General features: G+C 45.6%; 1 protein-coding gene across 1 annotated transcript in view; it reads right to left on the minus strand.

Moving 5' to 3' along the window:
- Positions 1 to 425: 425 nt before the first annotated feature.
- LOC120058068 (ecto-NOX disulfide-thiol exchanger 1-like) overlaps positions 426 to 24,876 on the minus strand; it is a 99,043-nt gene continuing 74,592 nt past the window's right edge. Inside the window, exons 3-11 of the mRNA XM_039006547.1 lie at positions 20,942 to 21,154; positions 19,309 to 19,415; positions 16,652 to 16,769; positions 15,550 to 15,740; positions 10,928 to 11,035; positions 9,456 to 9,509; positions 6,511 to 6,613; positions 1,291 to 1,376; positions 426 to 1,153 (exon numbers count right to left, since the gene is read on the minus strand). Coding sequence (XP_038862475.1) covers positions 1,022 to 1,153; positions 1,291 to 1,376; positions 6,511 to 6,613; positions 9,456 to 9,509; positions 10,928 to 11,035; positions 15,550 to 15,740; positions 16,652 to 16,769; positions 19,309 to 19,415; positions 20,942 to 21,154 — 1,112 coding nt within the window. The 3' untranslated portion in view covers positions 426 to 1,021. The remainder of the gene's footprint in view (positions 1,154 to 1,290; positions 1,377 to 6,510; positions 6,614 to 9,455; positions 9,510 to 10,927; positions 11,036 to 15,549; positions 15,741 to 16,651; positions 16,770 to 19,308; positions 19,416 to 20,941; positions 21,155 to 24,876) is intronic.

The following is a 24,876-nucleotide window of genomic DNA, read 5'->3' on the forward strand; positions in this document are numbered from 1 at the left end:
CAGACCAGTTACACAACTGCTCCAGAGAGAGAGAAAACAGAGAGAGAGGATACAGAGAGAGAGAAAACAGAGAGAGGATACAGAGAGAGGGGATACAGAGAGAGAGGATACAGAGAGAGAGGATACAGAGAGAGAGAAAACAGAGAGAGAGGATACAGAGAGAGAGGATACAGAGAGAGAGGATACAGAGAGAGAGAGGATACAGAGAGAGAGAGGATACAGAGAGAGAGAGGATACAGAGGGAGAGAATACAGAGAGAGAGGATACAGAGAGAGAGGATACAGAGAGAGAGGATACAGAGAGAGAGAAAACAGAGAGAGAGGATACAGAGAGAGAAAACAGAGAGAGAGGATACAGAGAGAGAGGATACAGAGAGAGATAAAACAGAGAGAGAGAAAGAACAGAGAGAGAGAGGATACAGAGAGATAGGGAACAGAGAGAGAGAGAGGATACAGAGAGAGAGGATACAGAGAGAGAGTCTGAAATCAGAGAGAGGGAACAGAGAGAGGCATCTCAAACCATTCCAGTCCATTCGAGAGATACGTTAGGACTAAGAACCTTCTGTTCTGTTGGCTGGGGTCGGGTCACTACGTTACCATAGAGAAGGTCTGCTCTGTGACCACTTTGGCTGACATCAGTGGATTTAGTTATACAGCATCAAGTAGAGATCCATGTGGATTCCTCTACCTCAGTGTCAGCAGATCCCTTGCAAAGATATAACTCTGAAAGATCCGTCAGGGGATCTTGTAGCTTTTGTTCTTGTCCTGTGTCTGTTTGTGTTTGAGTATTATCACTATGCACTGTTGATGTCTGTGGATACGCAACATACACACACACCATTCGAACAGTCTGTGGATTTGACACGCCTTCTATTCATGTGTCCACCAGGTTTTGAGGCTGGTCAGGAAGTGTGTATGTTTCTGTCCCACATGTGGTCTTTCAGGCCGTGTGTGTGTCCTGGGTCATCCGATGTGTGTGTGTCCTGTTCCATACAGTGTGTGTGTGTGAGTGGCTCCCTGTGTCACACGGAGCTGAGGCTCTGGAAGCCACAGAACTTCCATCGTTTCTCCAGCGTGGCTCCCACTCCACTCAGCTCCTGTCTGAAGACACTGGGCAGACGACTCATCAGAGACTCCAACTCCCCCGCTGACACCTGGACGGGACAGGGACAGGTGGGATCACCTAACAGGTCTAAGTTCTTATTTGTGCAACAATTAGATGAGATTTCATTTCCCCCCAGCTTTTTTCCCTTTCTCTATTTTAGTGACTATTTCATGTAAAGATACTGACCGTAGTGTCCAGTCTCTGGATGTAGGACCACAGATAGTCGATGTTGGCTCCAAACGGGTGGACATGGAGGAAGGTAGATATGATGCCTGCAGAGAGAGAGAGAGAGAGAGATAGAGAGAGAGAGAGGAAGAGAGAGAGAGACAGTGAGAGAGAGAGGAAGAGAGACAGGAAGAGAAAGAGAGACAGGGAGAGAGACAGGAAGAGGAAGAGAGAGAGAGGAAGAGAGACAGGAAGAGGAAGAGAGACAGAGAGAGACAGGGAGAGAGACAGGAAGAGGAAGAGAGACATTGAGAGAGAGAGGAAGAGATACAGGGAGAGAGAGAGGAAGAGAGAAAGGGAGAGAGAGAGGAAGAGAGACAGTGAGAGGAAGAGAGACAGGGAGAGAAAGAGAGACAGGGAGAGGAAGAGAGAGAAAGAGACAGGGAGAGAGATAGTGTGAGAGAGAGAGACAGGGAGAGAGAGACAGAGAGAGAGAGAGAGAGACAGGGAGAGAGAGAGACAGAGAGAGAGAGACAGGGAGAGGAAGAGAGAGACAGGGAGAGAGAGACAGGGAGAGAGAGACAGGGAGAGAGAGACAGGGAGAGAGGAAGAGAGACAGGGAGAGAGAGATAGGGAGAGAGAGAGGGAGAGACAGGGAGAGGAAGAGAGAGAGAGAGAGAGACAGGGAGAGAGAGAGACAGGGAGAGGAAGAGAGAGACAGGGAGAGAGAGAGAGGGAGAGGAAGAGAGACAGAGAGAGAGACAGGGAGAGAGAGAGAGAGAGAGACAGGGAAGGGAAGAGAGACAGGGAGAGGAAGAGAGAGAGAGAGACAGGGAGAGGAAGAGAGAGAGACAGGGAGAGGAAGAGAGACAGGTAGAGGAAGAGAGACAGGGAGAGGAAGAGAGAGAGAGAGAGGAAGAGAGAGAGAGAGACAGGGAGAGAGAGAGAGAGAGAGAGAGACAGGGAGAGGAAGAGAGACAGGGAGAGGAAGAGAGAGAGAGAGAGGAATAGAGAGAGAGAGACAGGGAGCGAGAGAGAGAGACAGGGAGAGGAAGAGAGACAGGGAGAGGAAGAGAGAGAAAGAGACAGGGAGAGAGATAGTGTGAGAGAGAGAGACAGGGAGAGAGAGAGAGAGAGAGAGAGAGAGAGAGAGAGACAGGGAGAGAGAGAGAGACAGAGAGAGAGAGACAGGGAGAGAGAGAGAGACAGGGAGAGGAAGAGAGAGACAGGGAGAGAGAGACAGGGAGAGAGAGACAGGGAGAGAGAGACAGGGAGAGAGGAAGAGAGACAGGGAGAGAGAGATAGGGAGAGAGAGAGGGAGAGACAGGGAGAGGAAGAGAGAGAGAGAGAGAGACAGGGAGAGAGAGAGAGACAGGGAGAGGAAGAGAGAGACAGGGAGAGAGAGAGAGGGAGAGGAAGAGAGACAGAGAGAGAGACAGGGAGAGAGAGAGAGAGAGACAGGGAAGGGAAGAGAGACAGGGAGAGGAAGAGAGAGAGAGACAGGGAGAGGAAGAGAGAGAGACAGGGAGAGGAAGAGAGACAGGTAGAGGAAGAGAGACAGGGAGAGGAAGAGAGAGAGAGAGAGGAAGAGAGAGAGAGAGACAGGGAGAGAGAGAGAGAGAGAGAGAGAGAGAGAGAGAGAGAGACAGGGAGAGGAAGAGAGACAGGGAGAGGAAGAGAGAGAGAGAGAGGAATAGAGAGAGAGAGACAGGGAGCGAGAGAGAGAGACAGGGAGAGAGAGAGAGTCAGGGAGAGAGAGAGAGTCAGGGAGAGAGAGAGAGACAGGGAGAGGAAGAGAGACAGGGAGAGGGAGAGAGACAGGGAGAGGGAGAGAGACAGGGAGAGGAAGAGAGACAGGGAGAGGAAGAGAGACAGGGAGAGGAAGAGAGACAGGGAGAGGAAGAGAGACAGGGAGAGGGAGAGAGACAGGGAGAGGAAGAGAGACAGGGAGAGGAAGAGAGACAGGGAGAGGAAGAGAGAGAGAGACAGGGAGAGGAAGAGAGACAGGGAGAGGGAGAGGAAGAGAGAGAGAGTCAGGGAGAGAGAGAGAGTCAGGGAGAGAGAGAGAGAGAGAGAGGGAAAGAGAGAGAGACAGGGAGAGGAAGAGAGACAGGGAGAGGAAGAGAGACAGGGAGAGGAAGAGAGACAGGGAGAGGCAGAGAGCCAGGGAGAGGAAGAGAGAGAGCCAGGGAGAGGAAGAGAGACAGGGCGAGGAAGAGAGACAGGGCGAGGAAGAGAGACAGGGAGAGGAAGAGAGAGAGACAGGGAGAGGAAGAGAGACAGGGAGAGGAAGAGAGACAGGGAGAGGAAGAGAGAGAGAGAGACAGGGAGAGGAAGAGAGACAGGGAGAGGAAGAGAGAGAGAGAGACAGGGAGAGGAAGAGAGACAGGGAGAGGAAGAGAGAGAGAGAGAGAGACATGGGAGGGAAAACAGGCTGTTCAGATCCAGTTGTCCTCCAGAGCTGCAATCTGCATCTTGCTGTCGTGCAATAAATGCAATAAACGCTGGTCCGAGCACAAAGAGCACTTGAGTTGATTACTGAAGTCCTGCAGAGGTAGCACAGCCACTCAGGGGGAGAGGATATAGTGCAGTCCCCTGGGAACCCAGAGACAATATTTATTCCCCTGATTTATATGACGTAACATTGGGGGGGGGGGGGGGGGGGGATGTTTGCAGATTGCAGACGAGTGTGTATCCATGCATGCTGGCGCGTGTCTGTGTGTGTGTAGGTGTGTGTCCCTTATAGATGCCTGTGTTGGTTATTAAATGAAAAGCCCAGAAGCTGTGCTGTCTGCGGCAGGCAGGGAAGCAGGCAGGGCGGCTTGTTGGCAGGGAGATAGAGAACTCTGCCTCTCCTCTCCTTCATGTTGGCTTTCTGTGGGCCGTGCTAAAAGAGATAAATGTTCTGCTGCCTTCTCCTCTCTGCTCTCTCCTCTCTGCTCTCCTATCTGCTCTCCTCTGATCTCCTCTCTGCTCTCTCCTATCTGCTCTCCTCTGATCTCCTCTCTGCTCTCCTCTGATCTCCTCTCTGATCTCTCCTCTGCTCTCCTCTCTGATCTCCTTCTGATCTCATCTCTCCTCTGCTCTCCTCTCTGATCTCCTCTCTGCTCTCCTCTGATCTCCTCTCTGATCTCCTCTCTGCTCTCCTCTCTGCTCTCCTCTGATCTCCTCTCTGCTCTCCTCTCTGCTCTCCTCTGATCTCCTCTCTGATCCCTCCTCTGCTCTCCTCTCTGCTCTCCTCTCTGCTCTCCTCTCTGATCTCCTCTCTGATCTCCTCTCTGATCTCCTCTCTGATCTCCTCTCTCCTCTGATCTCCTCTCTGCTCTCCTCTGATCTCCTCTCTGATCTCTCCTCTGCTCTCCTCTCTGCTCTCCTCTCTGATCTCTCCTCTGATCTCCTCTCTGATCTCTCCTCTGATCTCCTCTCTGATCTCCTTCTGATCTCCTCTCTGATCTCCTCTCTGATCTCCTCTCTGATCTCCTCTCTGCTCTCCTCTGATCTCCTCTCTGATCTCTCCTCTGCTCTCCTCTCTGCTCTCCTCTCTGCTCTCCTCTCTGATCTCCTTCTGATCTCCTCTCTGATCTCCTCTCTGCTCTCCTCTGATCTCCTCTCTGATCTCTCCTCTGCTCTCCTCTCTGCTCTCCTCTCTGCTCTCCTCTCTGCTCTCCTCTCTGATCTCCTTCTGATCTCATCTCTCCTCTGCTCTCCTCTCTGCTTGGTCACTTTAATAAATGTAACACTCTATACTTTAATAATGGCACTTTAATAATGTTTACATATCTTGCATTACTCATCTCATATGTTTATACTGTATTCTATACTATCTATTGCATCTTGCCTATGCCGCTCTGTTATTGCTCATTCATATATTCATATTTATATATTCTTATTCCATTCCTTTACTTACATTAGTGTGTATTAGGTATTTGTTTTGGAATTGTTAGATATTACTTGTTAGATATTACTGCACGGTCGGAACTAGAAGCACAAGCATTTCGCTACACTCGCAATAACATCTGCTAACCATGTGTATGTGACCAATAAAATTGGATTTGATTTCCTCTCCTTTCTCTCCTCTCCTCCTTTCTCCTCTCCTCTGCTCTCCTCCTCTCTCCTCTCTCCTCTCTGCAGCACCAAAGGGAACTCCGCTTTCTAGCTGTACATCTGAGAATTGGCACAGGACTATTTTGTGCTTGTTGTATGGAGATTCATACAATGACAGGAAACAAAAGGAAATCAGGCTAATACAATCAGTCCAGTCAGAATCAGATAGAGGCTGCTTTTCATTTGTGATGAAATTATATTTATGGGAGCTGAAAGGGAGGAAAGTAGAGGGGGAGGAGAGGGGGAGAGAGATAAAGTGGGAGGAGAGAGGGAGAGGTAGGGGGAGGAGAGAGGGAGAGGTAGAGGGGGAAGAGAGAGGGAGAGAGATGCAGAGGGGGAGAGAGATAGAAGGGGAGGAGAGAGGGAGAGGGAGAGAGATGCAGAGGGGGAGAGCGATAGAAGGGAGGAGAGAGAGGGAGAAATAGAGGGGGAGGAGAGAAAGGGAATGGTAGAGGGTGAAGAGAGAGAGAGAGGAGAGAGCCGCAGGAGAATTAGTCAATTTGTGTTCTCCAGTCAATCTCTATCTCTCCTCTCTCCTGGAGCCGGTTTGTCTTTTCTTCTGTTCTGGCTGACGGCGTCCTCGTCTGTCACTGTGTCCCCAGCGCCCTGCGATACACTGTCTTTCTGTGTGGATGGAGTGTGTTTCTGTGTGGATGGAGTGTGTTTCTGTGTGTGAACACAAGCAGAGCACCGCTGTGTGCAGCCGGGAGAGATAATGTATGTGTGTGTCCACGTGCCTGCGTGTGTGCATGTGTGTGTGTGTATAGGGGATTATTCTATGTGTGTGTGGCCAGGGCCAGCAGAGTCTTGCTTGGCAAACAGACCCACAGTACCTGTCCCCTGAGTCCGCCTCCATCCAACCCCTCATCCCGATCCTTGGGTTCTTCATCCAAGAACATGACAGACAGGCGTGGGCTGCTTCAAAACCATTTCGCCCCATTAAACATTGGCCCCCCTCCAACATGTCTAAATGTACCAATCCACCCCCTACCCTCAGCCTAACCACAACCATTAAAACCCTCCCAGTCAGCTGACTATTCCAGAAGAAAAGGAGACAATGTAGACAATATGGTTTCCAGTAAAGAGTGTATAATTGACATGATATACTGTATGTTATAGATAGTAGATGATATTTACCCAGTAGCAGAGCCTCTCTCTCTGATGTGAGGGCTCCTCTCATGGCTGCTTCACTCCTCCTGTCTCTGCTGCGGTACAGAGTGGTCGCACACCCGTTCACTACCTGTAGACACACACACAATGCTGTGTTAGTCCTTATAGACGCACAATGGGAGCTGATACTACTGCTGCTGCTACTTCTGCATAAGAAGAAATAGATACTGAAAGCATGATATCAGCTCTCAGATGGGTATCAGCTTCCACTTCAGTAACTACAGGGGCAGAATAAACAGTAACTACAGGGGCAGAATAAACAGTAACTACAGGGGCAGAATAAACAGTAACTACAGGGGCAGAATAAACAGTAACTACAGGGGCAGAATAAACAGTAACTACAGGGGCAGAATAAACAGTAACTACAGGGGCAGAATAAACAGTAACTACAGGGGCAGAATAAACAGTGACTACAGGGGCAGAATAAACAGTAACTACAGGGGCAGAATAAACAGTGACTACAGGGGCAGAATAAACAGTAACTACAGGGGCAGAATAAACAGTGACTACAGGGGCAGAATAAACAGTAACTACAGGGGCAGAATAAACAGTAACTACAGGGGCAGAATAAACAGTAACTACAGGGGCAGAATAAACAGTAACTACAGGGGCAGAATAAACAGTGACTACAGGGGCAGAATAAACAGTGACTACAGGGGCAGAATAAACAGTAACTACAGGGGCAGAATAAACAGTGACTACAGGGGCAGAATAAACAGTAACTACAGGGGCAGAATAAACAGTAACTACAGGGGCAGAATAAACAGTAACTACAGGGGCAGAATAAACAGTGACTACAGGGGCAGAATAAACAGTAACTACAGGGGCAGAATAAACAGTAACTACAGGGGCAGAATAAACAGTAACTACAGGGGCAGAATAAACAGTAACTACAGGGGCAGAATAAACAGTAACTACAGGGGCAGAATAAAGTTCAGCAAACGTGTGTGTGTGTGTGTGTGTGTGTGTGTGTGTGTGTGTGTGTGTGTGTGTGTGTGTGTGTGTGTGTGTGTGTGTGTGTGTGTGTGTGTGTGTGTGTGTGTGTGTGTGTCCTGTATGTGTGTACGGGTGTGTGTAGTCACTGGGGTAGTGTTATTTTTATGAGAGAGGAGAGTGGCTGGTGCTATTGGTGTTACTCCAATGGGATTCCCCTGTCTCCTTCTCTTCTCCACTCCAGTCCATGTCTGCCTTTCACAGGGCACAAGGGACATACACAATAAGCCACTACAAACCCTAACCCCTCCACACACAGGCACTATTTTACTTACCCCCCCATATCACACCCACCCTTAATGCATAGGCCTATCCCCCATCAGATACTGACGTCTCTTCACACCAGCTGGCTGGGTCAATAAAAGCACTCAAGAAGAGGGTACAGAGATGATGAGTGTGTGTGTGTGTGTGTGTGTGTGTGTGTGTGTGTGTGTGTGTGTGTGTGTGTGTGTGTGTGTGTGTGTGTGTGTGTGTGTGTGTGTGTGTGTGTGTGTGTGCGCGCGCGCGCGCGCGCGCGTGTCGTATTGTGTGGGTACAGTATAGTGGTGTGTGTGGAGTATTGTGTGGGTACAGTATAGTGGTATGTGTGGAGTATTGTGTGGGTACAGTATAGTGGTATGTGTGGAGTATTGTGTGGGTACAGTATAGTGGTGTGTGTGGAGTATTGTGTGGGTACAGTATAGTGGTGTGTGTGGAGTATTGTGTGGGTACAGTATAGTGGTATGTGTGGAGTATTGTGTGGGTACAGTATAGTGGTATGTGTGGAGTATTGTGTGGGTACAGTATAGTGGTGTGTGTGGAGTATTGTGTGGGTACAGTATAGTGGTATGTGTGGAGTATTGTGTGGGTACAGTATAGTGGCATGTGTGGAGTATTGTGTGGGTACAGTATAGTGGTGTGTGTGGAGTATTGTGTGGGTACAGTATAGTGGTATGTGTGGAGTATTGTGTGGGTACAGTATAGTGGCATGTGTGGAGTATTGTGTGGGTACAGTATAGTGGTGTGTGTGGAGTATTGTGTGGGTACAGTATAGTGGCATGTGTGGAGTATTGTGTGGGTACAGTATAGTGGTGTGTGTGGAGTATTGTGTGGGTACAGTATAGTGGTATGCGTGGAGTATTGTGTGGGTACAGTATAGTGGTATGTGTGGAGTATTGTGTGGGTACAGTATAGTGGTATGTGTGGAGTATTGTGTGGGTACAGTATAGTGGTATGTGTGGAGTATTGTGTGGGTACAGTATAGTGGTATGTGTGGAGTATTGTGTGGGTACAGTATAGTGGTATGTGTGGAGTATTGTGTGGGTACAGTATAGTGGTGTGTGTGGAGTATTGTGTGGGTACAGTATAGCGGTATGTGTGGAGTATTGTGTGGGTACAGTATAGTGGTATGTGTGGAGTATTGTGTGGGTACAGTATAGTGGTGTGTGTGTGTGTGTGTGGAGTATTGTGTGGGTACAGGATAGTGGTATGTGTGGAGTATTGTGTGGGTACAGTATAGTGGTATGTGTGGAGTATTGTGTGGGTACAGTATAGTGGCATGTGTGGAGTATTGTGTGGGTACAGTATAGTGGTGTGTGTGTGTGTGTGTGTGTGTGTGTGTGTGTGTGTGTGTGTGTGTGTGTGTGGAGTATTGTGTGGGTACAGTATAGTGGTGTGTGTGGAGTATTGTGTGGGTACAGTATAGTGGTATGTGTGGAGTATTGTGTGGGTACAGTATAGTGGTGTGTGTGTGTGTGGAGTATTGTGTGGGTACAGTATAGTGGTGTGTGTGTGTGTGTGGAGTATTGTGTGGGTACAGTATAGTGGTGTGTGTGTGTGTGTGTGTGTGTGTGGAGTATTGTGTGGGTACAGTACAGTGGTGTGTGTGTGTGAAGTATTGTGTGGGTACAGTACAGTGGTGTGTATTGGAGCAGACGGACCTTCTCAGGTGTTTCTCCGTTGTTCCCCTCCACTACATCTCCATTAGTCAGCATCTGAAAACAAGACACACAGAGAACAAGACAGACAGAGAACAAGACAGAAAGAGATCAAGACAGAGACCAACATCAAGTACTTACCATTCACACTGGTAACCCTGGTAACAAGCAGAGGCATAGAGCATGTTCTTAGTAACAGAAGCAGGATCCAGGTAGCTGTTGTTTTGCACTATATATACAAAAGTATGTGGACACCCCTTCAAATGAGTGAATTCGGCTATTTCAGCCACACCTGTTGCTGGCAGGTGTATAAAATTGAGCACAAGCCATGCAATCTGTTTGAGGAAGGCCCTTTCCTGTTTCAGCATGACAATGCCCCTGACGTCAACCTCATCGAACACCTTTGGGATAAATTGGAACGCCGACTGTGAGCCAGGTCTAATCGCCCAACGTCAGTGCCCGACCTCACTAATGCTCTTGTGGCTGAATGGAAGCAAGTCCCCCCAGCAATGTTCCAACATCTAGTGGAAAGCCTTCCCAGAAGAGTGGAGGCTGTTATAGCAGAAAATGGGGGACCAACTCAATACTAATGCCCATGATTTTGGAATGAGATGTTCGACAAGCAGGTGTCCACATACTTTTGGTCATGTAGTGTATGTAGGATCTTTAGACCGTATGGAAACAATACATCCTCCCTGGATGTTCATCTATCTTTCTATTTGTTCATCTATTTATCCTCACTAGGTATCCATCTCTCTGATTCCAGCTGAATACACTCTTTCTCCACAGGAGCTCTGTGCTTATTGATGTTCCCATTACCTCAGTCCAATAACAGTCATGCAACAATAACAGTTAGCATCATCAGATAGAAATCAGAAATGTATTCATCCATCCACTGGTTGTATTATTCTCACTCAACAGTACAGTGCTTCTGGGGATGCAAAGTGTGTGTGTGTGTGTGTGTGTGTGTGTGTGTGTGTGTGTGTGTGTGTGTGTGTGTGTGTGTGTGTGTGTGTGTGTGTGTGTGTGTGTATGTGTGCGTGCGTGTGCGTGCATGTGTATGCGTGTGTGTGTGTGTGTGTGTGTGCATGCGTGTGACCCCCTACTGAGGGAAAGTGAGGGAAAGTGAGGGAAAGTGAGAGCCACTTTCATAGAAACACCAATAGAAAGAGAATACTTGAAGAGATAGTTACCGTATAGTAACCTGCCAAAATAAATACTAGAATGCCACTACATCAAACCCATGTACCTAACTCCCTCCCATCTAGCTCAGTCATATGAGCCTTCACTCTCGTGTGTGTGTGTGTGTGTGTGTGTGTGTGTGTGTGTGTGTGTGTGTGTGTGTGTGTGTGTGTGTGTGTGTGTGTGTGTGTGTGTGTGTGTGTGTGTGTGTGTGTGTGTGTGTGTGTGTGTGTGTGCGTGCACGTGTGTGTGCATGTGCGTTTATGCATGTGCGTGTGTACATGTTCTCTCACCTTGTCTCTCAGGGCTAGGACTTCTCCCTGCAGGTATCTGTGCTCGTCTCTAGCCTGCTCCAGCACCACCTCCTTACTCCTCAGCTGCTCCTGCAGACTCAGCAGTTGCTGGGAGGTGAGAGACACAGAGAGAGAGAGACAGTTACACAACAGACCACAACACAGTTAGAGAGAGAGACAGAGAGAGAGATAGAAAGACAGTTACACAACGGACCACAACACAGTTAGAGAGAGAGACAGTTACAAAACAGACTACAACACAGTTAGAGAGACAGTTACACAACAGACTACAACACAGTTAGAGAGAGAGACAGTTACACAACAGACTACAACACAGTTAGAGAGAGAGACAGTTACACAACAGACTACAACACAGTTAGAGAGAGAGACAGTTACACAACAGACCACAACACTGGGGCCCCTCATGGGTGTGTACTTAGTCCCCTCCTGTACTCCCTGTTCACCCACGACTGCATGGCCAAACACGCCTCCAACACCATCATTAAGTTTGCTGAAGACACAACAGTGGTAACAGCTCAACCATGCTTCTACACCTGCATTGCTTGCTGTTTGGGGTTTTAGGCTGGGTTTCTGTACAGCACTTTGAGATATCAGCTGATGTAAAAGGGCTATATAAATACATTTGATTTGATTTGGTAGGCCTGATCACCGACAACGATGAGACAGCCTATAGGGAGGAGGTCAGAGACCCGGCAGTGTGGTGCCAGGACAACAACCTCTCCCTCAATGTGAGCAAGACAAAGGAGCTGATCGTGGACTACATGAAAAGGCGGGCCGAACAGGCCCCCATTAACATCGACGGGGCTGTAGTGGAGCGGGTCGAGAGTTTCAAATTCCTTGGTGTCCACATCACCAACAAACTATCATGGTCCAAACACATCAAGACAGACGTGAAGAGGGCTCGACAAAACCTTTTCCCCCTCAGGAGACTGAAAAGATTTGGCATGGGTCCCCAGATCCTCAAAAAGTTCTACAGCTGCATCATCGAGAGCATCCTGACCGGTTGCATCACCGCCTAGTATGGCAACTGCTCGGCATCTGACCGTAAGGCGATACAGAGGGAAGTGCGAACAGCCCAGTACATCACTGGGGCCAAGTTTCCTGCCATCCAGGACCTATATACTAAGCGGTGTCAGAGGAAAGCCCATAAAATTGTCAGAGACTCCAGTCACCCAAGTCATAGACTGTTTTCTCTGCTACCACACGGCAAGCGGTACCGGAGCGCCAAGTCTAGGACCAAAAGGCTCCTTAACAGCTTCTACCCCCAAGCCATAAGGCTGCTTAACAATTAATCAAATGGCCACCGGACTATTTACATCGACACCCCTCCCCCCATTTGTTATGTACACTGCTGCTACTCTCTGTTTATTATCTATGCATAGACACTTTACCCCTACCTACATGTACAAATGACCTCAACTAACCTGTACCCCTGCACACTCAACTAACCGGTACCCTCTGTATATAGCCTCGTTATTTTATTGTTACTTTTTAGAATTTTTTACTTTCGTTTATTTGGTAAATAATTTCTTAACTCTTCTTGAACTGCACTGTTGGTTAAGGGCTTGTAAGGTCTACACTTGTTGTATTCGGCGCATGTGTCAAATAAAGTTTGATTTGACTTGATTTGAACACAGTTAGATAGAGAGACAGTTACACAACAGACCACAAAACAGTTAGAGAGACAGAGAGAGAACCACACAGTGCTGGGAGGACAGAAACAACAGAGAAGATGATGAACACAGAGGTGACACCAGTGGCAGAAGGTGTTAGTGTAGAGTAAGCAGGAACAGCAGTAAGCAGAGATGTGACTGTGTGTTGGTCTGTCTTGAGGGTAGGGGGTGTTGGTCTGAGTCAGGTTGTAAAGGGAGGAATTGTGATTGTGGTGGACAGGAGACTCAGAATACATCAGACTGTTCCTATGTACTTGTGCTATGACCTTTTGCTAGTGAAATCACTGGTCCAAATACCTGCAGCTTGTGATGGCACTGTATTGTATTTATGCTTTATCAATTACTCAGTGGTGTAAAATATTTAAGTAGTCCTTTCAAGTATTTTTACTTAAGTCGTTTTTTGGGGTATCTGTACTTTACTTTACTATTTATATTTTTGACTACTTTTACTTCACTACATTCCTAAAGAAAATAATGTACTTTTTACTCAATACATTTTCCCTGACAACCTAAAGTTACATGATTTGATTTATCTTAATATTATAGAGTCATCTTCAGGATGCCCAGCCCACATTTTGAATGCTCAGGCAGGACAACTATTCCCTAGGTCGTTGCTGTTTGTTAGGTCTGCTTCCAACTCACACCCTCAAACACATAGATCCCCTGAACGCAGCTCACTCTCCAGATCCCAATCACCTGAATTCTAATCACCTGTTCACACACCTGTATGTCATTATCACTAGAGGTCGACCGATTATGATTTTTCAACGCCGATACCGATACCGATTATTGGAGGACCAAAAAAGCCGCGGCCGATTTTTTAAATTTATTTGTAATAATGAAAATTACAACAATACTGAATGAACACTTATTTTAACTTAATATAATACATCAATAAAATCAATTTAGCCTCAAGTAAATAATGAAACATGTTCAATTTGGTTTAAATAATGCAAAAACAAAGTGTTGGAGAAGAAAGTAAAAGTGCAATATGTGCCATGTAAGAAAGCTAACGTTTAAGTTCCTTGTTCAGAACATGAGAACATATGAAAACTGGTGGTTCCTTTTAACATGAGTCTTCAATATTCCCAGGTAAGAAGTTTTAGGTTGTAGTTATTATAGGAATTATAGGACTATTTCTCTCTATACGATTTGTATTTCATATACCTTTGACTATTGGATGTTCTTATAGGCACTTTAGTATTGCCAGTGTAACAGTATAGCTTCCATCCCTCTCTGTCACGTTCCTGACCTGTTTTCTGTTATTTTTGTATGTGTTTAGTTGGTCAGGGCGTGAGTTGGGGTGGGCATTCTATGTTTTGTGTTTCTATGTTTAGGTCATTTGTAATTAGCCTTATATGGTTCTCAATCAGGGACAGGTGTTTGACGTTTCCTCTGATTGAGAACCATATAAAGGTAGGCTGTTCACACTGTTTGTTTGTGGGTGATTGTCTCCTGTGTCCGTATATGTTACCACACGGGACTGTATCGTTTGTTTGTAGTCTGTACCTGTTCGTGCGTTCTTCGTGTTATATGTAAGTTCTCATAGTTCAGGTCTGTCTACGTTCGTTTGTTATTTTGTAGTTTGTTGAAGTGTTTTCGGTTTTCGTCTTTACTTTAATAAACTTAATTATGTCAAATTATCACGCTGCGCTTTGGTCCAATCCCTACTCCTCCTCTTCTTCCGAAGAGGAGGAGGACATCCGTTACACTCTCCTCGCCGCTACCTGGGCTCGAACCAGGAACACATCGACAACAGCCACCCTTGAAGGAGCGTTACCCATGCAGAGCAAGGGGAACAACTACTCCAAGTCTCAGAGCGAGTGACGTTTGAAACGCTATTAGCGTGCACCCCGCTAACTAGCTAGCCATTTCACATCGGTTACACCAGCCTAATCTCGGGAGTTGATAGGCTTGAAGTCATAAACAGCTCAATGCTTGAAGCATTGCGAAGAGCTGCTGGCAAAACGCACGAAAGTGCTGTTTGAATGAATGCTTACGAGCCTGCTGGTGCCTCCCATCACTCAGTCAGACTGCTCTATCAAATCATAGACTTAATTATAACATAATAACACACAGAAATACGAGCCTTAGGTCATTAATATGGTAGAATCCAGAAACTATCATCTCGAAAACAAAAAGTTTATTCTTTCAGTGAACTACGGAACCGTTCCGTATTTTATCTAACGGGTGGCATCCATAAGTCTAAATATTCCTGTTACATTGCACAACCTTCAATGTTATATCATAATTACGTAAAAATTCTGGCAAAGTAGTTCGCAATCGGCCATTCTGATTAATCGGTTGACCTCTAATTATCACACACTATTTAGTGCAGTTCTTTGCACCCCATCACTGTGAGGTATTGTTTGTTTTGTGACACATGTCTTTCAGAGCTCTGGGTTTCCTGTAATTTACTCCTCCCGTGTATAATGGTTTTTGCCTGCCTCACTAACGACGTCTTTTGCGTATTCCCTGCCTGTATTTTAGCCCATCGGATTTCCTGTTGTCTACCTATTGCCTGATCTCCCGGACTACGTTACTAGCCTTTTTCCTGCCTGTACCGTTGCCCTTTTGGACCCCCTGTATATGACCTTCTGCCTGCCCCTGGACCCAGCCACCTGCCTCCTCCTGTGGTCCTTTACAATAAACACCTGCTGCACCCTGCACTTGAAACCAGCTCTCTGTCTCCCCTCGTGTTCATTACACTGTTAATGAAAATGTGTTTTCAGTCAACTTTATCTGGTAAAATAAGGGTAAAAAAAATGCATAAAAATACACCAATCAATATACCGCATTGTCATCACTATTGCCTCTGATCTGGCGGACTCACAGGTGTAAACACAGGTGCAGTATGATACAGGCGTAGATGGTGGAATGTTGTAACTGCTGCATGTTGCTGTAGCAGGTGTGTGTGTGTGTGTGTACCTGTTGCATGTTGTGCATGCTCTGCTGCAGCAGGTGTGTGTGTGTGTCGGGGAAGTGTTCAGGGTCGTAAGGGCGGCAAGCCTTGCCTTGCTCCTTCCTCAGCAGCTCCACCTCATTCCTGTAGGCGTCCAGCTGCCAACGCAGAGAGTCATTCTCCTCCCTCAGAGAGGCCCCAGACTGGCCACACACACCTGGAGAGGAGGAGGGGCGAGAATGTTAGACACAAGACACACACACCTGGAGAGGAGGAGGGGAGAGAGGGTTAGACACAAGACACACACACCTGGAGAGGAGGAGGGGAGAGAGGGTTAGACACAAGACACACACACCTGGGGAGAGAGGGTTAGACACAAATACACAGAAACACACACAAATACACATATGCATGCATGCACACATACACACAAAGACCAGGGATGTTTTCCAATACCTCGCAAAGATCTACCTATAGGTAGATGGGTCAAAATAAAAAATGCAGACATTGAATATCCCCTTGAGTATGGTTTAGTTATTAATTACACATTGGATGGTGTATCAATACACCCAGTCACTACAAAGATACAGATGTCCTTCCTAACTCAGTTGCTGAAGAGGAAGGAAACCGCTCAGGGATTTCACCATGAGGCCAATTGTGACTTTAAAACAGTTACAGAGTTTAATGGTTGTGATAGGAGAAAATTGAAGATGGATCAACAACATTGTAATTACTCCACAATACTAACCTAAATGACAGAGTGAAAAGAAGGAAGCATTTACAGAATACAAATATTTCTAAAACATGTATCCTGTTTGCAATAAGGCACTAAAGTAAAACTGCTGAATATATTTTCAAGCATGGTGGTGGCTGCATCATGTTATGGGTATCCTTGTCATCGGCAAGCATACCAATATGATAAAAGTAAATGGAATGGAGCTAAACACAGGCATAATCCTAGAGGAATCCTTTCTGAAGGTACTGTATACTTTAGCAGTCTGGTGATTTATGAGCTACAGTGGCCTGCCATCATTAAAAGGTATAAGTGATTAGGGGCTAAGGGTTAAGGGCCAAGGGCTAGGGACTATGCCAGGGGTGAGTTTGAGATTGGGCTCGTGCCTGTCCTACCATTTTCCTCCATGCGTATCTTCTTACAGGGGCTCTCATCCGAGTCGTCGTCAGACATCTCCATCTCCTCCTCCCGGCGAATCCCCATGATCTCCTCACTGTGGGCATTCCTCAGCTCCTGTCACATCACAACACAAGGACCCCTCAGTGTCTCAGTACTATACACCCAGCCATATGCCTGTCTAAAAATGGTTTCAACCAGACTGCTCCTGGTAATGTGTTATAAAATAAAAAATTATATAGGTTGTACCTTCAAACGAGTCTGTGGTGGAAGAGGATCAAATTGCCCCTAGACACTGATCTAACATCAGTTTTGTGTTTCACTTCCCGACGGGTTATGGATAGGATTTAGTTGGGTAGGGTAAACTGATCCGAGATCTGCAGTTTGAACGCTTCATTTTTTCACATGATAAAGACAGAGGAGCATAGAAAACATCTCATTCTTCCAGCTGCTCTGATAACTAGAAGTGTCTCAGCTGTGAGGCTGTCTAATACCACCACTGTGAAATCTCTCCTCAGATAAAGTAAATATGCTTAGCCAATGACTCAGCTATAGGAGAGTGTGATAGAGTTATGAGAGGAGAAGGGAGAGAGAGAGGTTTAGATGCAGGGCTTTGTTATGTGTGACTGTGAGCACAGAAAGCCTCAGCTGCAGTACTGAACCAGCCAGAGCTTTTTTCCTAGAAGCTACAGTAGGGCATGAAGACGGAGGGATCCAATGGTGTTTAGAGCCGTATCTGATCTCATGATTTCTGCAGTATCCATTATCAGTTCATATTCAAACTGTAATTTCATACTACTGTCATGGAGGATGTTGATACATACATCAATAGATAATTAATTCACAGCCATTTGTCATTCAGATAATCTATGACGCTTCAGGCTGCAGTGTTACAGTAATTACTTGAACTACTTGAACACTTACCAAGCATACTACTGACCCTTAACAAAGGATTTCACAATTGTGGCATGCTAGCAGACTCACTCCATAGTGTGTACTGTTACTGTGTGTCGCTTCTTCCAAAGCAATGCCTTACCTCTGGTTGCTCTGACAATAGACATGGCATGATTCCTTTCTCACTGACTTGACTTAGAGACATGTACTGTATGAACATAGACGTCTTACAGTATGAATTAGGCTTGGGCGGTATACTGTACTGTATGCGTTTTTTTAATGTTTGGAAATAAATAGCCCGGTATGGTACAGGAACAGTATGAAGGCATGAACATCTAGATACCGCCCAACCCTAGTATGAATGGTCACATTAGGTTAACATCTGTCCTGATAACTCTGGCACCCACAGATAGGCACCCTCATATACCTGGTCATTACTTTCAATTCACTTCAATACATCGTCATAGTCTCCAAATGGCCAAATTAAAACCAATAATAATCTGTGTTTCTACAACCAAAAATATCTAGATTCCATGAGATTTATAGGATGCTTTTGTTTAGTTCTAATAATAGTGATAACGAACATTTATACCATGATATTGTTGAATACTCGTTTCTGATTGGTTTGAATGGCATTCTAGAGAGTGCATTATTTCCCTAGAACGCACAGTATCATTGTACGGTATAATCCAATGGCTATGAAGTTCATTCTTACATGTTCTATTTTTGAACTGCTTTTGAAAGCCAAAGTCGAATTGAAAACATTATTGGCAAAGTTGAATTCGATTTTCATAATAGCAAGCTAGGATGATGGTTTTGTTAGCTAAGGTAACATGTCTGTTTGCCTGGTTACCAAGGCAACTACTGTAGCTATCTAGCTAGATAGTAAACCTGCTAGCTAATTCAGTGGATGTTGTCACATTTCTACTGGCAAATTAATACATTTCTAGCGGCAAATATGTTAATTTATAGCCATGATATAAAAGGGATAATCAACTCAGGGCTCTATGCGTTCTATAGAAAATAATGCAACTCCGTGGAAGGTTAGTTCCACTCCACTAACACGTCGTGGAATACACTTTCCATTTCGTGCACTATTTTTCAGAGAACGCATAGCCTCTCGTTGATTATCCCTTACGTAATGAATAATCCAGAATGCTGACTCGTTGTACTCCCAATGAATTATTGATCTGTCTTAACCATGGAAGCCCCTGTTGCCATAGCACCCACTCACGCTTTTTGTACTATTTACAAGTGTGAATTGGAAATGTGTTTTTTGCATTTCCCAACTCTCCCTCAGAGAGCGGGGTCACAGCCAGGGTCTGCCATAATAAACAGCAACCCTGGAGAAGTTATGGTTAAGTACCTTGCGTAAAGGCACATCGACAGATTTTTCACCTTGTCGGCTCAGGGATTCGAACAAACGTTAACTGATGATCTAACCGCTAAGCTACCTGCCGCCTCTGTGTGAGTGCGTGTGTACATGTGCGTTTCATCGATGTGATGGCTGTCTGTCCATTTTTCTGTGTATCTATGAGGCCACAGCAGTCTGTCCATCTATCTGTGTAGCTGTGAGGCCACAGCTGTCTGTCCATCTGCCTGTCCATCTGTCTGTGTATCTGTGAGGCCACAGCAGTCTGAAACAACAGCCAAATGAAACACAGTAGGACTCATGTCAACCCGGCTAGAGTGTCTGTCTGTTAACCTGTCCTGAGGAGTCCAAACATGACAAGGAATAAGGGGGTAAGGAGAGAGTACCAACCTCACACTGCTTTCTCCAAATGTCTATGTTCTTGCGCTGCGCTTTAGAGAAATGGTCCCATGCCTTCTGCCTGGAGGCAGCGGTGAACACAGCCGTGATCTGCTCGACTTGGGGTGAACAGGGGAGTCAAGACAAGACAAGGCTTTATGTAGAGCTTAGATCCTACTGCACCACCCAGGCACAACAGCACACAGAGGATACACTAGGGAGCTTCATCCTGCCAGCCTGGGTTAGTAGACCCCATTGCATTTACCTGTACCACCCACCAACATATCATCGCTGTGGGATGAAAGCTTCTTATCTCCAAAACAGAAACTTTTCAGGAAATGTAAAATTTGTTATTTTTGTTATTTTGTTATTGTTTATTAAAGGAAGAAAGGAGCATTCGGCCTCTTGGTAAAAAATATTGTTGTACATACTCTGCTGTTCTATCACGCGTGCAATAAAAAAAAAGTGTTTGTTGTTTAAGGTCTTTGTTGTCGTAATATCGCAAAAGGACGTGGCAGTTTCACCGCTATGGTTCCAGCTTTAATGAACATACAATTATGAAACTTCAGAAGCTATTTTGAATAAATGTTCTTGGTCGTAGAGTCTTTGGAAATAATTGAGTTACAAGGTTTTCATCTGACAGCGATGATATTGAGAATCATTGGGTGGGTTGTGATTTTGAGACATTGTTTTTGTTGGTTTGTAGGGCCTGATATGGTTAAATGCTGGTCATTGTATTACCTGGTGTCTCCTCCCCAGTGCTGAACAGTACTTACATCTCATACCTGTTGATTCAGTTCCATCAGGACTGTCAAAGACAACATTCTACAATGGGTGGCTGGCTTGTGATACTAAATGTTTTCATGGATAGAGTAGGTCTAGACATACTATTGAACTTACATAAAATGTGTCTTTAATTTGTCCTGAATCATTCCTAACTCTTTTAGGAAGTTACTGCAGTCATCACTATCCTTTCCACCAGTAGAAGGTTGTCTTTAAAGTGTTGCTCTGTTCTAATTGCATACTGTCATATTCCTCTTCAGTAAACAACAGGAGGTTTAAAAAGTGTCACTATTACTACTGGACAAGTGCACTGTGACCACATCAACATTAAAACTACACCCCCTCATCATCCCCTCTTCTGGTGATTCTGGATCTCTGCACTTTTCATATTAAAGCAGCACCAGAGGACTATATAGCTCCGTTTTATTACCCGGTGTTGAACACAACAAATACCATTCAAAATAGCACCATTTAAACAGTCATAAGACGTTGATGAATCTTGTTGTCATCTCATTGTCTTTCCAGATTGTATTTCATATAATTTCAATATCAGTCCGTACTGTACATTGACATTGTTTGAGAGTGCCTGCTGGAGAGATACAGTTCTACGATGCCTACCTGGGAGTTAGGTAGATCAGCTGGTCCTCTCCTGTAGAAAGTTCAGGACACTGTACTGTACTTACCTCTGTCTGGTCTCTGACCTCTGTCATCCTCCCTAACTACTGGCTTATCACTGTACAGCTGTATAGAACAACTGGTCTTTAGTGCTATGTGAAGGTACCTGTAGTACACTGTGTCTAGGAAGGGTTTATGAGAATAAAGTGTCACAGGTAGTGTATAGTGTGTCTAGTTAGATGCTTACACTGAGTCAATATGGCCAGCAGGGCATTTTTAAACGTCTCCTTGGCTAGCTCCATCTCCTCCTCGTGCTGGGCCTTCTCACTCATCAGCCTCCGGACGTGGCTATTGGCCGACTGGATCATAGAATAGAAGTTATTGGCCGACCGCCGGTTGACCTCACCACGGTCGATCCACGTGAACAGGACCGCAGTCGCCTCACTGAACGTATGGTCATCTGGAGGAGGATGATGGGGGAGGGGATTTAGGGTAAGGTTTTTAAACCGTGAAGCTGAAAGCCTATGAAACTGTACATTGGTATTCCTTGAAATAAACTACACTGAACAAAAATATAAATGCAATATGCAACAATTTCAAAGATTTTACTGAGTTACAGTTCATATAAGGAAATGTGTCAATTAAAATTCATTAGGCCCTAATCGATGGATTTCACATGACAGAGAATATAGATATGCATCTGTTGGTCACCGATACCTAAAAAAAAAAGGTAGGGCCGTGGATCAGAAAACCAGTTAGTATCTGCTGTAACTACCATTTGCCTCATGCAGGGCGACATATCTCCTTCACATAGAGTTGATCAGGCTGTTGATTGTGGCCTGTGGAATGTTGTCCCACTCCTCTTCAATGGCTGTGTGAAGTTGCTGGATATTTGTGAGAACTGGAACACTCTGTTGTACACGTCGATCCAGAGCATCTCAAACATGCTCAATGGGTGACATGTCTGGTGCGCATGCAGGCCATGGAAGAACTGGGACATTTCAGCTTCCAGGAATTGTGTACAGATCCTTGCGACATGGGACCGTGCATTATCATGCTGAAACATGAGGTGATGGAGGCAGACCAATGGCACAACAATTGGCCGCAGGATCTCGTCACGTTATCTCTGTGCATTCAACTTGCCATCAATAACATTGAATTGTGTTTGTTGTCCGTAGCTTATGCCTGTCCATAGCACAACCCCACCGCCACCATGGGGCACTCTGTTCACAACATTAACATCAGAAACCCGCTCGCCCACACGACGCCATACACATTGTCTGTCATCTGCCTGGTACAGTTGAAACAGGTGTTCATCCGTCAGAGCACACTTCTCCAGAGTGCCAGTGGCCATCGAATGTGAGTATTTGCCCACAGAAGCAGGTTACGATGTCAAACTGCATTCAGGTCAAGACCCTGGTGAGGACGACTATCACGCAAATGAGCTTCCTTGAGATGGTTTCTGACAGGTGGCCCTTCTCAGACGATCCCGTAGGTGAAGAAGCCGGATGTGGAGGTCCTGGATTGGCGTGGTTACACGTGATCTGCGGTTATGAGGCCGGTTGGACGTACTGCCAAACTCTCTAAAACAACGTTGGAGGTGGTTTATGGTAGAGAAATTAACATTTAATTATCTGGCAACCGCTCTGGTGGACATTCCTGTAGTCAGCATGCCAATTGTATGCACCCTCCCTCATTGTGTTGTGTGACAAAACTGCACATTTTAGAGTGGCCTTTTTCATCCCAGCACAAGGTACACCTGTGTAATGATCATGCTGTTTAATCAGCTTGTTGATATGCCACACCTGTCAGGTGGATGGATTATCTTGGTAAAGTAGAAATGGTCACACAGGGAGGTAAACACATTTGTGCACAAAAATACGCTTTTGTGCGTATGAAACCTTTTATTTTATTTCAGCTCATGAAACACTTTACATGTTGCATTTATATTTTTGTTCAGTGTATACTGCCATGTACTTTGAATAAATTATATTTCTCTTTCCTTTATGCTTCAGTGCACAGGAACAGAACAGCATGGGGAGATTAACTATCAGACTGTTTCATATCTTCTGAGTGTCTTTGGATGAGACAGTCTTCTGTGCATTTATGGGTTTGAATCAACAGAAACTAGTCATTGAGTGAGCATAGCCTTTTTAACTGTCTGTGTCTCGGTGGGCCTTTGTTGAGCGTATTCTTCACATTTGAATAATAATTGAAAAGTGCCACAGAGCCGCGTCCGATCGCATAGCGCAGAGTGAATTAAAAATCGTTTAATGAGCTCAATACCCACTGCAACACGACCTGAGAGCACACTGTCGCTTGGTTGAAAACACTTTTCACCACACAGCTCTAGTGCTATTCAAAAGAGGCAGCAGACTGCAATCATACAATCATATTATAGAGAAGTCACATGAAGGTATTGCGGGCCAGCACAACACAGGGAATAATGGAAGTCTATTTCCCCAGCCTTTTCAATGAATAATCAAAGCAAAATATCTCTCTGTGTTTGGCTCAGTGTAATGAAAACCTTCTTGGAGAACCTAACATCTCTATAGTAATAGCCAGTGGTGTAGTGGAGGGTAAACCTTTCTTTATTTTGTGCAAGCGTTTACCCACCCATCGCTTGATAGGTGTGTGACAGACTCACACACATATAAACACACACACACTCTTGCTCGCCCTCTTCGCTCCCCTCCTCTCTCTCTGCCATCTGTTGTGACCAACAGTCAGGCAGTCTCTAGTGCTGCAGCCTCAGTGTAAAGGCTATAAACGTCCGTTCATAGAAGCAGCTGTATGTGAGTTGAGAGAGAGACAGAGTAATGCGCTGTAATGTGGTAATGAATATGATTAAGGTATTTACCCGCCTGAGAATGTAAAAGCATTAACCAGAGGCTGTTTGAATGAATATGATTATGGAGAAACAGAACACTTTCAAACACCGCTCTGAACAGAGAGCAGAGACAGTGGAACAGGGGGACAAGGAGGATCGCACAGAGAGAGAGAAAGAGAGATGCAATATGAGCAGGAAAGCAGAGAATTGGAAAAGAAATAAAGCATCAGCGATGGGAATGAGGAGACAGGACGACACACATTTCCCACCAGCGTGATGAAGAAATCTAGGAATTCGGAGCTCCAGGGGATGTGATGAAGGGAAGGGAGGGGTGTCCAATAAGGGGAGCACGACATCTCCCAGCCGTGACCCTTTACTATCATACGCTTCATTGAGAGATGATAGACAAAAATACTTTCTGCTTGTATCAATGGGACTCCTCCAATAGTTAATGTGACATGTCTGTTCTTACTGCCATAGGAAAAGGAAAGGGAGAGAGGGAGAGAGAGAGGAGGGAATTTTGATGAGGTGTGATGCAGTTAGTTTCATGTCAGCACTCTCTCTCTCTCTCCCTCTCTCTCAATTCAATTCAATTCAATTCAAGGGGCTTTATTGGCATGGGAAACATGTGTTAACATTGCCAAAGCAAGTGAGGTAGATAACATACAAAAGTGAAATAAACAATAAAAATGAACAGTAAACATTACACATACAGAAGTTTCAAAACAATAAAGACATTACAAATGGCCGATGACCTCAGGCCTTGGATATTCCAGGATGATATAGTGAAGGCTTTTTGTTCCATAAAGTGTCCAATGTTGTTGGTCGTGGTTTGGCCTCAGGCCAGTAAGTGTGAGCAGAGCCTGCTGAGCATCTGGTACATGCCGTTGGCTTGGGCGAGTGTAAGAGTGGGGGTTGGGCCTGTTTTCCCGCTCACTACCTGGGCGTATGTGTGACTTCCATGTTGATGCCCTCTTTGCGGGGGTTCTCTCTCTCTCTCTGCCTCTCTCTCTGCCTCTCTCTCTGCCTCTCTCTCTTCATATTGAGCTGTATTGGAGATGCAGTGTCTGATGCCCTTTGGGCTTCTTCAGCAGAGAGAGAGAGGCAGGTGGGATGCAGCCGGGATGCACCATGTGGGGAGACAGCGGGGGGGTTGGGAGCTGACTGATGGCTGATGAGATAGAGGGGGCAACAGAGTCAAACTCTCCTATCAGATGTCATAACACTAGCTCTCTGTCCAGGAAGGATTTCAGATCCACATATTAAGGTAATGCTACTGGGAAGGTTCTAATAACAGTGTTGAGGGTGTCATAAGGGAGGAAAATGATAACCATGACTGTATTTCTCATGCA

This window comes from Salvelinus namaycush, chromosome 13, assembly GCF_016432855.1.
Source record: "Salvelinus namaycush isolate Seneca chromosome 13, SaNama_1.0, whole genome shotgun sequence".
In the NCBI taxonomy this organism is placed as follows: Eukaryota; Metazoa; Chordata; class Actinopteri; order Salmoniformes; family Salmonidae; genus Salvelinus; species Salvelinus namaycush.